Source organism: Lepisosteus oculatus, chromosome 7 (assembly GCF_040954835.1).
Source record: "Lepisosteus oculatus isolate fLepOcu1 chromosome 7, fLepOcu1.hap2, whole genome shotgun sequence".
Lineage (NCBI taxonomy): Eukaryota > Metazoa > Chordata > Actinopteri > Semionotiformes > Lepisosteidae > Lepisosteus > Lepisosteus oculatus.
The window spans coordinates 7439616-7455576 of record NC_090702.1 but is presented as its reverse complement, the minus strand read 5'-3'; the positions used below and the strand labels follow the sequence as shown (position 1 = coordinate 7455576).

At 38.2% G+C, this 15961-nt stretch overlaps 1 protein-coding gene across 8 annotated transcripts in view; it reads right to left on the bottom strand.

Annotated features, from left to right (window-relative positions):
• Positions 1-5972: 5972 nt before the first annotated feature.
• The window catches only part of erc1b (ELKS/RAB6-interacting/CAST family member 1b), a 342306-nt gene continuing 332317 nt past the window's right edge, over positions 5973-15961 (bottom strand). For all 8 annotated transcript variants that reach the window (XM_069192087.1, XM_069192086.1, XM_069192090.1 and 5 more), the window contains one exon: positions 5973-8263. In XM_069192087.1, the coding sequence (XP_069048188.1) occupies positions 8126-8263 (138 nt within the window). In that variant the 3' untranslated portion in view covers positions 5973-8125. The remainder of the gene's footprint in view (positions 8264-15961) is intronic.

Here is a 15961-nt window from a genome sequence, read left to right as displayed (position 1 = left end):
AAAGGCTATGATGGGCTTTCCAGCACCAAAAGTGAGTATTGCTTATCTGACATTTTTTATTTAAATGGGAAGAAGACACTGTGTTTAAGTTAAATACTAATGCAACACTGAATATGCCTGTTATCTATTAATGATACCCAAATATACAACTTTATTTTCAGTGCTTTAAAAACGCAGTTCTGTTCAGTAACATATGCAATTAAAAAAAAAACATGCTAATTTTCCTATGGGACAACTGTGTGTGGTATGTTTAATGTTTAACTGTATAACCCATACAGGTCTTAAGGTTTAGTCAATTTTGTTGGCCAGAGCAAATGTTTCACCACAATTCCAATAACAAAGGAGGGAACCAATTTGTTAGCTGCACCGTAAATTATCTTTCAGAAGTCAGTCAGTTAGCCTCGATGAGATAAGAGTAGAGGCTGCATCAGGTCCCAGTGCTGTTACAAGTACATTACATGGTATGATGTAATGTATTTAATTGAAAGTACAAACTCGGTCTAGGCATGGAAATTTCCATTTAAATGTTTTTTGAAGACAAGGAAATATTAAAGGATTACATAAAAAGCTCACACCTACTAACATGCTTAAGTCAAGTTAACCTGCTTAAGTCAATAAGACATTTTACATTCGGGTGTTCTATTTTAGGTGAAAAATGCACATTAGTCATCAACTTCAGAAGGTCCCAAACAACTAGTCTTCTATTTTTCTTGTGGTGTCAATTGCAGTAAGAAGATGCCTTGATTTGTGTCCTCAAAATTGAAAGAAAACTAGATCTCTTAACACCAGCAAGAACTTCATTTGGTAAACCAATCAACTTAGACGAGAAATGGATCTGAGATGGTTTGAGATCATTTTATCTTTTAAATAAAAAAGCTTCTTAAGCCTTGAAGTGTGTGACAAGGGAAAATAAAACAATTTGTGATTGACTGTAAGGACTGCTGAATGCTGGGAAAGAGCTGAATTTCTTTTTGGATTTATTTATATTTTATCATGCAGGGAATGAGTTAACGGTTTGGTAATCCAAAACATGCTTTAAAATCAACCTTTAATTCAAAAGGTAACTGATGTGGCTTATCTGTTTATAAAGTAAGCTTTTAAAAAGGATCCTCTGAAGAAATGTAGCTGGTGTGAGCCCACAGAAATTCTTCAAAATGATTCCCACATCACAGGCTATAAATCTCATTCACTCTGTATGCATCTGTTTAGTCTGGAGCTGCTGTTTGGGCAGTAAAGTGTGAGATATTGACCATTTACACCTTCCATTCATAATTTAACAGAAGCAAGAGAAACAGTTGGTGTCCTGATGAGATGTGTCTATACATCCAGTTTACAGATGTGAGAAGAGAACTGGAGAAAAGTCTTGGCAAAGCTTTTCCAGGGGCAAGAGAACACAACTTTATATGGACAAGAACCTGACAGCAAGAGAGATCTGCTTTAGCTCCCTGGAAACAATCAAGGGCTGTGTGCTACAAGGAAAACTTCTGTCTCTTCAAATATGTTTTACAGTGCACCACAGTCACTTTTAAGAATTTCCAGTTCATCGGTGGGTAGAGTAACAAGCAATAAATCAAACCGCAGATCCCTTTTCACGAGCTCGTTCAGGTGACTTTATCTTGTCATTTCTAACATGTAGCTCATAATTACTAAAAAAAGACAACAAAAAATAACAATGAAATTATTAGCTGTCTGTACCGGTGAAAAAATGTAATGAGTCTTTTTTTTAGAACTTCTCTCTGACACTAAGAAATAAAACACTCTTGTGCGATTGAGATAGTGTAGTTATCTATTGAGTTCTAAAGATACCCCATAACTTTTTTTTCTTGCAACATCTGAGATTATCCTTAACCAGACTCAGGGCAGAGATTCATTACGAGAGACTATACTAAGCCTTTGGGCTCTGTGCAGTCCAAGTGTGAAACAGTCAAAGGCTTGCTTTGATAACAGTGAAGGTCTCCATGCACTGTGAATGTAGATATTGACATTAGAAAGGTCATGCTATAATAATTTCTGAAAGGCATAAATGTAGAAGAAGATATTTCCTTTTGACAAATGACATTAAGGTCCAAGATGTTATACATCACCAGTTTCTGAAGTTGTCTTTTTGTTAAAAATTTCAATGAAGTTAAACTACATATTTACTGTGTATGTGTATATAAATAGCTGGCTTTGTGTTAAGCAGATTCTTTTGAAACCTCATATTATAATACTTTTTGACATTCTCAGCATTTTTTCTCCTCTAACCACACAGTGGTTCTGTTAAACGTAGTAAAAGTAGGTTAACGTCAAAAAAAAAAAGGCTGGATTTGTTCACAAATGGCTGGCCTCAACTTTTAACTCTACCCAGTGTAGAGTGAGAATTACAACAGCAAAACTGTTAATAACCAGTTCACTGCTTGATCAAATTGGACAGGTAAGTAAGATGACACAACAACTCCAGCTACTTGATGACAGGTCAGAGGTCATTTTGGCATTGCTGTGAAGGTCAGCTCCAACAAAACAGGTAAGCTTCAATACTTTCAAGCAACACAAAAAAGCAACATTCTTAAATCCTTTAGGGCTTTTCCTCGTTTGTTTCCCCTTTTGCCCTTATGCCTTTTAAGAAAGAAACCCCATCTTGGAGGGGATCCCAAATAGCCTGTTCAGAAAAGACACCTCTAGTCCAGAAATGCTTATTCCACTCTGGGCAACAGCATTACATTAACAGTCTTTTGTGACTGGGATTCCTTAAGTTGTGCCACTGACACAGCGCACTGGCAGTGCATGAGTGAGCAACATACAGTATGAACATGCAGTTCAGTGCAGCAAAGCTCACAGCAGAAAAAAGGTTATGGGGCTATCCAGTGCTCCACTCTCCTGTGCAGCTGTGAGGGCTTTTGAGAGGGATAATAATTTCCTATATCTTATTGAGGTGCACAAAAAGAAAAACAAAGGCAAGGAACACACTCACATTCTCACTGAACCCAAAAGAAAATAATGTTTCATGGAGATGCACCACAGGACCTAATCTGGAAACTCAGACGCAAGCCCAAGGCCTTTGACAACAGATGAACTGCACAGAGGACAATGAAATATCCCAGAAAATTCAACAGTGATTGCCTACTTTCCACAGCTGGTGGATAACTTGAAGGCTTTTATCCACAACGCTGTTACTCTGGAGCCCATATATCTTAATTGCTGATTAAAGAGGCTGTTTACAGTGAGCTGATGATGTGATCTGTGAAAAATGTGCTTTTGCTGTCACTGACGAAGCTCAGTTGCTCAAGGTGTGTGAGCAACGCGTCATTCTTTCCTGTCAGCAAGAAAGGATGTTTATTTCCCCATAGCCACCCTGTGTTTCTGTAAACATGCACTCATAAAGCTGATACACCCAATCTGCCGGTCTGTTCAGTACAGCTCATGGGATAGAGATGTCAATGACACAGATGTCAGGGCCATTTCTCATGATGTGATCAAAAAAGCTTTGGAGAACCAACTCAAAATCCATTGGGGTTTTATGATGAAGTGTGAAAAGGAAAGCAAAGTACTGGGACCAATGACGTCAAAGAAACAAAACCCAACTGCCGCCAGTAGAAACAAAACAGTTATGTCCATTTGTCTCATTAACTACTGCCTAGGCTGCATAGATTATTCTTCTCTGACTTGATAGAAGTATGATTCTGAATAGTGGGCATAGTGGGCATTAAGCTGATGGTATTTTACCATTTTTATGTTGTGCATTTATCCCCCTGATTCTAGAGGCCACGAGTTCTGGTATGCGACTAAATTTCAATCCCTCTCCTGTCAAGGCCAACTGAAACCAGCAGTCAGCACCACATGGCCCTGCCTAATCGCAGAATATGTGTCAGATACCTTTGCCCCCAGAAAACACGCCCCTCTGAATAGCTACAGCTGAGATCTCCACGGTACATCTGTGGCTACTCAACAGTGACTTAAATAACAGGCCCTGACTTTAAGTACGGCCATGGTTATCAACCAGGGGTCTGGTAATCCTTAGGGATCTTCAGAAACAGTCCAAAGGCTCCCAAGGAATGAAAGAAAAAAGGACTTCAATTCAAAAGCCTAGTACAATTCAGGACTTGCACACGACGGGTCTGCTTTCCAAACATTTAACAGCAGTCCTACTTACCAGGCATTCTGTTTTGAGAATTGTATAACTAATAGTGGAATTATGTATAAAAATGACAAATTTAAATTCGACTCCCTGTTGAGAGTAGTGTTTGGTTGGAGAAGCCTTAGCATTCTGATTCACTAGATCCTAAGGTTCCTAAGAAAGGAAAACTGTCAGACATCAGACCAGGTGACCTGCCTGGAAAGCATCTATTGTATTGCAGTGTATAAATGGCCTATGGTAGATTAAAGGCCTTGAACACAGGGAGGTTGTCTTTTTTACTGAGACAGCACAGTTTTCAGAGTTTAAATACCTCCACTATAAAAAGCAAATCCTCCAATTTGCTGCAGGGCCTATGACATGAGAGCAATACTGAGAGTGATGGCGGGGGAAGAGAAAACAAGAAACCTTTCCTAATCACAGCCGCTGACACAAATATATTTCCAGCAAAAACTGTGAAAATTGCAGAACAAAAAATGCTTTCAAGAACTGTACTCCACTTAATCTACCCATGTTATCAAATTGTACCAAACAGCAGCAAACAGAAGGCTGATGGCTGATAGCATGTCCTCTAGACTTTTCTTCTTTTTTGTTTATGTTTCATGTTTCTTGTTTTCTTTCTTATCCAGCTTTTTGAAAGCAAAATGTTTTACTTTTGTGTGTTAAACATTTAATTCAGTATTTGATCTCCTAATGCCCAGCTAATCCAAGAATGCTCCTGTTTGTGCGTGCTGGGAAAACTGATAAAAACAGTATGGTGTGTCAATTTGATAAGAGAGAGCAAAGAGTGGCGGCTCTCTAACAAGAGTTGGATCACGCCTGCCGAAGGTGAAATCACTGCATTGGAATGATTTTTATATTCTTTAGTTACAAAGGTTTCCTGCAAAGCGCACTCATCATCAATTCTGGATAACTTTATTATTGCTATATTGGGACACCGCCTTTAGAATAACATTTTGTAGATGCAGAATAATGCCTGCAGAGTCATAACAATCTACTTTATGTCTATACATGACAACATCTGTACTCTATATGAAATCTTGTAAGTTACTTCTCCATTCTACCATTCAAGTAGTATTGTGTGATGCAAACTTTACTAGTATATTCTTTGTTGCTTGCAAGGCCCACTGTTATTACTGTATATAAGACACGAGCCTGTTTCCTGGGAGTCAGATTGATCCAAATTATCAAAAAAAACACAACTAAACACCCAGATCAGGATGATGAAAACCCAACACAAAACCAGAAAACTTACAGCATGTGCAAGTGATACAGTGCTTGTGCAGGGGAAAAAGTTCTAAGTATTTTTAACTGAACAGAACAGCGTGGCCTGGATCAGTTCCTACCTGTTTGGAAGACTGGTAGCCAAAAGACCTATAAGTGTTTGTTACTTAGCAGTTTAAAAATAACACCAGAGTACAAGAACTATTCTACATCTTGCAAAATAACCAGTTTTAAACGCACTGGGATCTGGTGGATGTCAATAGATATTCTATGCCAGAACAATGCCACAGATTCATTTGATGTTATTTAGATGTAGCTAAACAAAGTTGGTAAACAAATACTTTTAATATACATCTTCTAAAAAAATTCCCAATTAAGTTGATATTTAAAAAAAACCCAATGTTTTCTTCCTTCACACAAATGGGACGTAATAAGATTAACGAACTGCCTTGATTGAGGTATAATTTTATAATGTCACTTGGCTGCCTTCAGGGGTGCACTCTTGTTTAATTTATCTTTATTTCAATGCTTTTTGTGATTATTTTTCACTCATAAACATCGTAGGAAACAGATGTAGATTTGCTGTAAGCCGAGGGAATACAGGAACCTTTCGGGAATAAGCTGTTTGACACATTGCACCTGTTTGTCAGCAGTTTATAGAACATTTTACAATTAAAATACAGCCAGTTCATCTCCACAGAGTTAGTCTGCTTAGCTACATTCAGTCAAGTGTCTATTTCCTCAGCCAAGAACTATGAAACCCCAATTGTTTTTATGTGCGAGTTTAACTTTTTTTAATGGATGGTTAAAAAAGAAAACTCCCATGAAGATACAGCACTGAGGTCCTATGTACAAATGAACAATTACAACACAAAATTAGATAACAGTTCTTTTCATCCAAAGACAACATGGTATCACTAAGGGTGACCAGGAAATTGGTAGATCTTTGTTTCATGAAACCATGAAAACAATAACAAAACAAAAAATAGCAGCAAAAATTTGCAAATAAAAGGCATTTATATAATGTTTTTCAACACCATGAAGAGAATGTTACCTTATCCAAATGATTAGTATGAGTAATAATATAGTATCATTTAAATTATGGTTTAAATGGATAGCTAGCATACAGACTGTTACCAAATAGTTTCAAGCTCCTTTTGTGAATGATGCATTTAATTCAAAGAGGGTTACACTTTTAGAGAGATGTGTGTCTATAATCTTCTGGTCTCTTTTAATTCAAGGTAATGTCTACTCTTTCAAGTCAAGTTAAGCTTTGAATTCTAATACAGTTTTTAATTGCCATCAGCAAGACCTGTTGAGAACTCTTTTACACATCATAGATTTCTGTAATCTCAGTAGCAGAGCAGAGCTGCATTGTGCTACTGGTTGCCCATTCATTTGGCAATTCTGCATTGATATGTCAGTAACAAAATAATTAACAAAGTGCTCTCCCCAGTTCCCACAGTAGCTATTAAGATTTATTTATTTGTAAAGCTTATGTCAATGGATGAAGGTGAAACAATACCTTGCTTTTGTTAACAAGTCTAAAAGACTGTACATACAATTAAAAAATGCGGGATGAATAGCACATTAGTGCCAAATGGTCATTTAAAAGTGCAGCCCTCCCTTGAATTGAAATATGTTGGTCAACAAAAGACTTCAGAGCTCGAATCTTCTGTATTCAGCACACTTGTAGTAACAACTCCAGGTGAAATTCTGATATGATCTATTCTGATGTTTTCAGAGCTACGTCTGCAAAGCTAAAACTTTCACCCCAGAGCTTTTAATTTTCCTATATCATAATGAAATTCAAAGGCCTTGTGTCAAGTAACATTATTATAGCCACGGAAAAGTGACCTGTCACAACTGTTAGTAACTTTTCAATTTGCCTTTTACAACAGTTTGTAACAGCTTTAAATAATAGATTGGTTTTAAAGATTTTAAAAGTGAACAAAGAGAAAAAAAACAATAAAATAAAACAGCATGCATGCAAAACTAAAACTGTCACCTTGTTTTCTTGACAATGCTGTTGCACCTAGAGATTATAAAATCTGTCAATGTTAAATCTCTTTTGGATGCCACATGGCTAGACATTCAACTGAGCTTTCCTGAATAACATACGGGTATATTTTAAGCTTTCAGCAGTGAAGCCCTGTAAAAGAATTGTAATCAATCCTCATATTTGTAATGTAAATTTGGCCTAGGTAAGGAGGTGTGGTTATTATTTGACTCTTATGACAGTCAATAGAAAAAGTGTACAATTTGATATTTATATGTCAGCTTGTATATATAGTGTATATTTGTATCCTGTGATGATCAGGCAAAGCTTTGTATTCTAGTGTTCAGTTCTGAAGAAACTGAAATTGTGCAGTTGATCTGTCTCAGGAGCTACACTCAGGTGTGTTGCTACTGACAGACAGCAGCAGAGTTAGAAGGTGCAGGATACAAAAAATACACGGAAACTGACAATTAAACTTTTCTACCTTTTCTATTGGGCAGCTCATGAGCGACCTTTATCTTCGCTCATGAGCACTTATTTCTGAAAGTAATCAAGCTGAGCCTCAAAACTAAACTGTGGACAAAACTAAAATCTTAATTTTAAAGTTGGTATTTCTGTTTGCCATTTCTTTAGCCCAATTCAAGTGGGATTCGACGGCTGCGCTCTTCTCTAATCCTCTTCTGATGTAAAACTCGAACGCACACTCACGAGCTCCCAGAGGGCAATGTGGCAGTATGGGAGCAGGCAAGAGAGTGATGGGCCTGGGAGGCAGGCGTCAGCCCAGCAGGTTGTCACGACGACTCCTCCAGGGCGTTGACGACCTGCTCCAGGATGTCGGGGCAGTGGTCGGCGATCTGTTGCAGCACTGAGTTGGCGTACTCCTGCAGCTCGGCACTCTCCTTCTCGCACTTCTCAAGTTCCGCCTCCAGCTGCATCACGGGAGAGAGAAGAGGGAGGCCAGAGGCTTAATTTTTTTTTTCCTGATGTCTGCCTTCTTTTTCTTTTAAAACAATTAATGGGAGACTGATAATCAATGTGGCTGTCCACAGCAGCACTTGTGACAAAAACATATGGATCAGAACAGCTGCAACTCTGCCAGATAATTCTGGAAGCACACAGATGTTCAGACATGGGGGCTGACTGCATGGCGAAACAAGGAACAATTGAACAAAACTAAAAGTTTTGTTTCTCCCATCATTACAACTATCTACACTCACAAATGCCAAACACATGTTTTCAAGAGAAATCCTTATACACACTCAGAATGAAAAAAGGACTTGAGCATGTAGGTAATTTAAAAAGACAGCATAGTACTCAGAGTTTATCACTTTATCATTTACTCATACGATCACTGTGCTCCTTTTTATAAATTACAGCACACGACGCAAGATATTACTCACGATGAACAAGATGCCGGCTCTTTCTGAAGAATAGTAACCTCCCCCCTCCCCTTAAGAGCAATGCGCTTACGAAGCGCAAAATAAGTAAAAGGAACAAAATGAATAAAAGGCAATAATGTGAAACACTGAGCTCCCGATGCACGGAGAGGTAAGAGGTCTCCAGGGAGTATTAGTGCAATGCAGAAGACCATGGCAGCTCCTGCTTCACTCCGGGATCAGACCTGAAGCTTCAGCCCGGCATTCCACAAGCCCTCAGCTGAAGTTCCGCTGGGGTCAGAGGTCGCAGGAAACGCCTGACAGGTGCAGCATAAAGAAGCTGGAGGAGTCTAAAGGAGTGATCTGTGAGAGCCAGCCGTCTGGGAATGATTTAGCACTTGGCCGACTGGCTAGCGCAGTGAATTAACGCACTCTCAAACAGATCAGCCTTCAAACCCAAGGCTTGACTGCTGCTGAACAGCTCCCAGGCACTGCTTTTCTGTAGTTCACGACAACACATCCATGCCTGTTCTTTCAGAAGAAAGTATGGGGTTCTTAAAGGGAGTACAGATGTTTTGTTGTGCAAGCTTAGGTATTAAAGACTCTGATCTAATCTTTTTAGAAACATAGTTGAAGGATTACTTGAGTAATTCTTTTTTTTAAAAACACTTTTTAGTGTTTCTCACAGCTCTGCAGGAAGGTACCCAGTAAAAGGCACAATTATCCACATTAATTAATGGAGACGAACAACAACAGACAAGAATTTGAACAGAAATTTTGATTTTTTCTGAGGAATCAAAATTTAAGGAGAGAAGGAAATCAGTTTGACCATTTTTTTTCCAGTATCACATGAGGCTGGCAAGGGTATTGTGACAAAGAATTCCCTCTACCCTTAAGCATTATATTATATTAAGTCTAAAAAATATGATGTCCTCCTAATTCAACTGACTTACAAGTGTCCAGAGCACAGCTGGTGGAGCTCACAGAGCCTAAAATTGTTTCCTTTGAAGCTAGACACTATCAACCAGAACTCTGAAATGGACAAAAAAAGTCCAAGAAAAAAAAAAGAAAAACATGCCATTTCCAAGGCTCTGTTCTTCATCAGCTTGATGAGCACTTAAAGAAATTGACACACCAATGCATACCAGCACACACACACGAAAGAAAATACAAAAGTCACAAATTCCATGTGATTTTTGAAAACTTTTTAAATTTTTTCTTTTTCTACCCTGTTTATAGAAAGGGGTTTCACTGCGTCAGACAACTTTGAAACTACTTTAAAATTGTATTTAACGGCGATGATCCAAAACCCATAGTTTTTTTACCGTAGAAAACAGAATGTTTGGCAGGTCTGTAAAGTTATTAAAGTAATTTTCTTTGGCTTAAAAAGGGAAAATTTAACAAGGATAATGTTAAAAGACATCAACTAACTATACACAGAGCCCACATTTTGTTGAAAAATTAGTTTGCTTGGACTGCCCAAAAAAAAGACAGCAAGCCCGAATGTCTTTTCAACCATGGAACACGTAGACTGCATAAAAAGCAAGACACTGTTTCATTAAAAACATGTTAGAAAATTATACTTTCAGATTCTAAAACAGCTTGAGGCACTTCATTAAATAATATAAAAAATAATTTCTGCTATCTGCATTCTCTCTGGCAGGTAGAACTACAGGTCTTATTCTCGGAAGATATCAAGATATGTACAACATAATCCAGTAATACATCTTTACTATATCAAGGGAAACGTGCAGTACTTTCTAAATAAGGGCAATCTCAAAGCTGAAAAGCTGAGATCGTTTAGGACTAATGACTATGCCTAACCGTGTTCTAAAAAGGAAGAACTTGAATTATCTCCCGACTGACACATTAGCCCCCTCCTTTGACCTGCGGTTTTGTCACGGGCAGAGTCATCTTGGTGAAAATTCCTACTGGCTCTCCCAGAATGATCTCTGGACTGCCAGCTGCCCCCCAAATGATATGTGATGAGTGACTGTGTCCTCTGAGGAAAAAGCTACTCTCACAGTTATTGTCCAGCTCAAATGTTTGTACTGTATGATTCAATGAAATAATCCACTGTGAGAGCAAATGATGACATCAATGCAATGCTTTAATGATCGATAAATAAGTCATAAAAGGATGGTGACTCTGCAGATGGTCTGACTGACCTTTTACTGCACAGTGCCAGTCTTAAACTGGGATATTCTAAGTAATGAAAGCTTTTAAGTTCCAATGATCTTTTACTGATAAAAAGTGTAGTTTACAATCTGCTTAAAAAGCTTTTCCATCAAGTTTCCAGAGCTTAAAACTGGATGGGTTACTGCTTTTCACTGATGCCTACAGCAGAATATACTGTATGTACATTAATAAAGGGATCAAGCTACGTTGGGTGATGCATGCTGAAAGATCAATGGTGTAGAGATATGTAAATTGACAGAAAAATAAACAATAATGATCGATGTTAACTAGAAGAGAGAGAAATTCTTGATACAAGGTTACTTTTCTTTCAGTCCTACACATATCTTATTACTGGGGATGTGAAGTAGAGAGACTCACAAGATGTGGTGAAAGTTTCTGAAAATGAAGAATAATGACCCATTGCATCTAAAAAAAACTGAAACATAACAGCTTTTTGCCTTTGTATGTAAGGCAAATAATTAAGATCAACTCTACAGCTGAGTTGTTCTTTCATTTGTAGGAAATAAAATGATGATATGGAAGGAGTTCTGAAAACTAAACATTTAGGGAGACCCATATTATGTCCCTAGAAGTAGTTACGTGTTCCAGTAGGATTCTTGGATCATAAAGCTAACACCCATATCAGTAACAATGGCTTCAAAAAACACACTGGATACAAAAACCAAACTGTACACATTTTACAGATTTTCTTGGTGGACAAAGTTTGGTTTGAAGAACAGAAAATCATGTGAGACAGCTGACATGCAGTAACACCCATAGTGCAGAGCTGATGCTCGTGTTATGGGCCTTTGTGCTGCCACTGACACTCCTAAATCATAGAAAATAAGATTGTTCTGTACAGTTCTTCACTGCTCAGTACTGCAGGTCTATACAGCCATGGATGTTTGTTTGCTATAGACCAAGGCAGAGGAGCAGTCCCCAAGTTCTGGATCAGAGGAACAATTTAAATAAAATTTCATACTCCACACTTCAACTAAAGAATTAGGACTCTCTTGAAAGCATCTACGGATGATCGATTAGGTAACAGCTTTAAAAATATCCTATTAAATCTCTGGAAGTTAACACACCTCATCTGATACATTACACCCACTTTTCAACTAGGAGGTGTAGTTTGGCAAACAGCAGGACTGTCCAAGCACCAATAGTATTACAGAGAGGATAGTTTGCAGAAGAGTACATACAGATCACAGTGTGACTCCACACCAAAGATGTGGATCACAAAGATGACAGCTACTGCACTGGAGTTTTGACAAATCTCTAATGGACTTCATGGTACAGAGCAGTCCAGGAGGGGAAGTATACAAGTTATTAAACCTGGCAGTAAAAAAACTGTAGTTAAACATACCGTAGGTTCTGCAACCCACTCGGCAGTATAAAGCTCTGATAAGTCAACCTTATGTTTTAGTAACTTATATTTCTGCTGTTTAACAAGAAAAACACAATTCAACACTAATGGTTGTTTATTTTTTACAAGGCCTAATCCTCTTAATAGACTCCAACATTAGCTCGACTATGCACATAATGTACGGAAACTTCAATGCAAAAGAAACTGTGTGTGTAATCATTCACACTCCTTATCACTATACCTTACATTTTACTGTCTCCTGGGCCTTACACAAATACTGTAACATGCTACGATGTTGTCATAATGGGACATTAATGACTCTAAAGAGCAAATTACAACCTTGAGTTCAGGGTACACTACTGTGTGTCCATAAATCTTCAAAAAAAATCTATGAAGTGTGCCTCAACACATGGGTACACGCTACATCTGGTCAGGTATCTTTGAGTGTTTGCATTCTGGGTTGCAATACGAAGAAGTGTTTCACACTTGATAATGAGGTTTTGGATGTTGACCTTTTTCCGCCAAGTTTCAAGGAGGTGAATTGTCACGACTATGTACCGTAAGATACAGTATATACACAGTGATCATGTTTTAAAAGTCCTACATATTTTTATTTTTTTCCGATAGATTGAGAATGAGACATTTTAATTGGTTCAGTGCCACAGCGTGCTCACTTCATGTGCGCAGATGAGGGGGATGGTTATATCACACTGGACTCATTTTTGGGAATTTCACAGGTTTTTATGTTTGTTTTTAACCAGATTACAACCTAAACTAGTCAATCTTTAAATTGTGCTCATCAGTAACCACAAAATACCTGCGTTCTTTCATGGCTCTTAATCGTCTGCAGCTGGTGAAGCCTGAAGGGGACATCACAGCCACTCATATTCAACAGAAAAGCAAAAGCATTTCAGTTCATTCCCGATTCTGTTCAAGACTGCTGTTGTTCACGTCTTGTGCAGAAAGACACTTTACAATCAGGCCAGCTTGTGAGGAGGACACTTCAAGCTGTGAGCTAAGCAGGCGTAAAATCTCTTTAAAAGCTGCCCCCGCACAAGAGGTGGGGAAGCAGGGAGGTCTGATGAAGTGACAGATCCATTGAGGAGACATAATTAATTAACTGGTATTGTACAGCAGCAAAGAAATTAAAAGTTCACGGACTCCCTGTGGAGGTTAGTCATAGGACCCTGCTCTATTTTCAAAGCTTGGTCAAAAGTAGAAGCAGCAAAAAAATAAATAAATCCGACATTCAAATACTGTGTTTCAGCACAGGCTTGATGCAAACCCATACCAGAGCCAGTGCCCCATCTAATTTGTCTATGGTATTGCCCACAGGGAACATAAAAACTTGCTTGTAATCCCAACACTTAACACAAAACAGAGCAATCACAAACACATCATTATCTGACAGTTTGACCTACGTATCATTCAGAGACTCCTCATAAAAGGCTGATATCTATGTACCACATGTACGCAAGTGCTGTGGACAAAAACAGGCCAAGCCAGGGTTTCCTTACTGCCTCAAATGGTAGATGTCATCATCCAAGTACAGGTTGAGTTCTAGGCGTTTGAGACTGGGTCATGTGACTAGCTGACTGTGACTGGGATTCCCAAAGTCACAGTCATGGTGCATGATTGGCCTAGTACTACCCAGGGAAGGGTGGAATTAGTTGTCCAGGCCCCTCTTAGGGACACAGAAAGTGCTTCGGCCTCCTGTATATTTGCAAGTCGTGGTGCTGTCGGTGAGGGAGGCACCTCTTCTGCAGCAAGGGGCTGTGGTGCCTGTGACATGTAAAAAGACGAGCAGCTTGAAGGTGAGAAGGTTGGAGGAGTTTGCATACACTTCCTCATTCTGCCCTGTGGCTCACAGCTGAACACACAGTAGGATATTCCAATTTGTATGGGAATGACAACGATAACCTGCTATTCTAAATTTGGTAAAACAATAAAATTGATCAGTTCCTCCTTTGGTAATCTACATTTTAATGAGGCAACGAGGCATTTCTCCACACTCACTAATAAAATACAGCAATGGTCGTACTTCTTAAATGAGTGACCATTTGAATTGATGTCATAGCTTCTACTGAAGTAGTAAATGTTGTTTCTAATTCAGCTTTACAGTAGATCAGATTCTTATTTGAAGAAATTAGGTTTTCCTTCTCTGATTGTTACAGTACATTAATCTGATGAAAACCAGACACTAAACGTAGCTTTCAACATCATAGAAGGCAAGGAAAAAGGCTAAAAGAAACATAAGTGTGCAATATAAGTAGCTTTTTATATTTTCTTAGTGGAGAGAGTCAATTCCAATATATTACAACTGATATTAATCAGTGGCTGTTACGCAAGATTTAATAACCTTTTTGAACTTTTTGTCCTTCATTTAAAACAAATCCTGTGTATTGCACACAGACATTGCTCTGCCAATATCTTGAGGTTTTCATTGTTTTGTTCTTTTCACTATGAATGTCCTTTGCGCAGAAACAATTTAATGGTGATCTACTGTAATTTTCTTTCTTACTAACGGGTTTTGCAGGAAAAAAGCAGCCTTTAAAATTTATGGATGTGTAGAGAGGAATATATGATGTCTGAAACATCTGGAAGAACTGAGTCAAATACTGAAGATTTGATAAGTATTATAGATAAGAAGTGTTTTTGAAGATTCTGAACAACATGAATTACAGTAAATGAGACTTAATGACAAACATGGGTATTTTCACCTGAACTTGGAAGAAGTGGCCTTTTAAACAGTTTTTAGAATTGCAGAAAGCACTAGTTTCACTAAACTGAATAAATATTTACATGCCAAGTGCCAAAGACAGAGTCCTGGGTTTTAAATTGAAAAAAGTAAAATTTAATTCCACATTGGATAGGAGGAGCCATCTTCAGGTACTTAAACTTGTTTTATTTTAAGTGAATTTCAGTTTTTGTGAAACTTTTTTAATGATAATAATAATTTACAATTTCAATACAATTTGCTTGTAATAAGCTGCCATGGATATTGTCATGTTTACGATACACAGATGTTACTCTGACTTGTATTACTTGTTGCAGAAGCAACTTGGTCCCTAATCATGTCAATGCTGGATTATCTTTAAAGCAGACCAGTTCCCTTCTTTCAAAGGTCATGGGTCAATGGCCACCAGACGTGACAGGACAGTCAGTTGTCACTATTGTGTTTGTATAGCACTTTTACATCACAAATGAATTCCTCAAAGGGCAGAACAATAATGTTCAAGCTGAACCAACAACCCCTCACTGACATTCGTTCCATTTGGGTGGGGTGTTAAAGCTGTGGCCATTAATGTCTGCACACCTCACATTAGCCAGACCACTACCTCTATCTCTAAAGAGGAGTTGAAGAGCAAAGGCGCATTGTGCTGATGAAACTGATGCACAAAAAAACACATTGTACATATGATGGATTCCTTCTGCTTTTGTGAGTTACCGGCCCTTGCTTAAATGTTACTTGACTGAGCTGAAACAAACTGTTATTAAAGCTAATATTAAATAAATTGAAGTAGGTAGCTGCATCAGCAAGCATAGGCTGAAAAGGAACAGATTTTGTCACTTGAAAAAGGCTCCACAGCCGAAACTTTGTGTCTCTTTTCTTTTCCTTTCAGAATGGAATAAGCCTTTTTACAAGTGGTTTATATACAAGAGCCTGCCATCTGCAAAACTAGAAATTAATAAAATGGTTCTGAAAC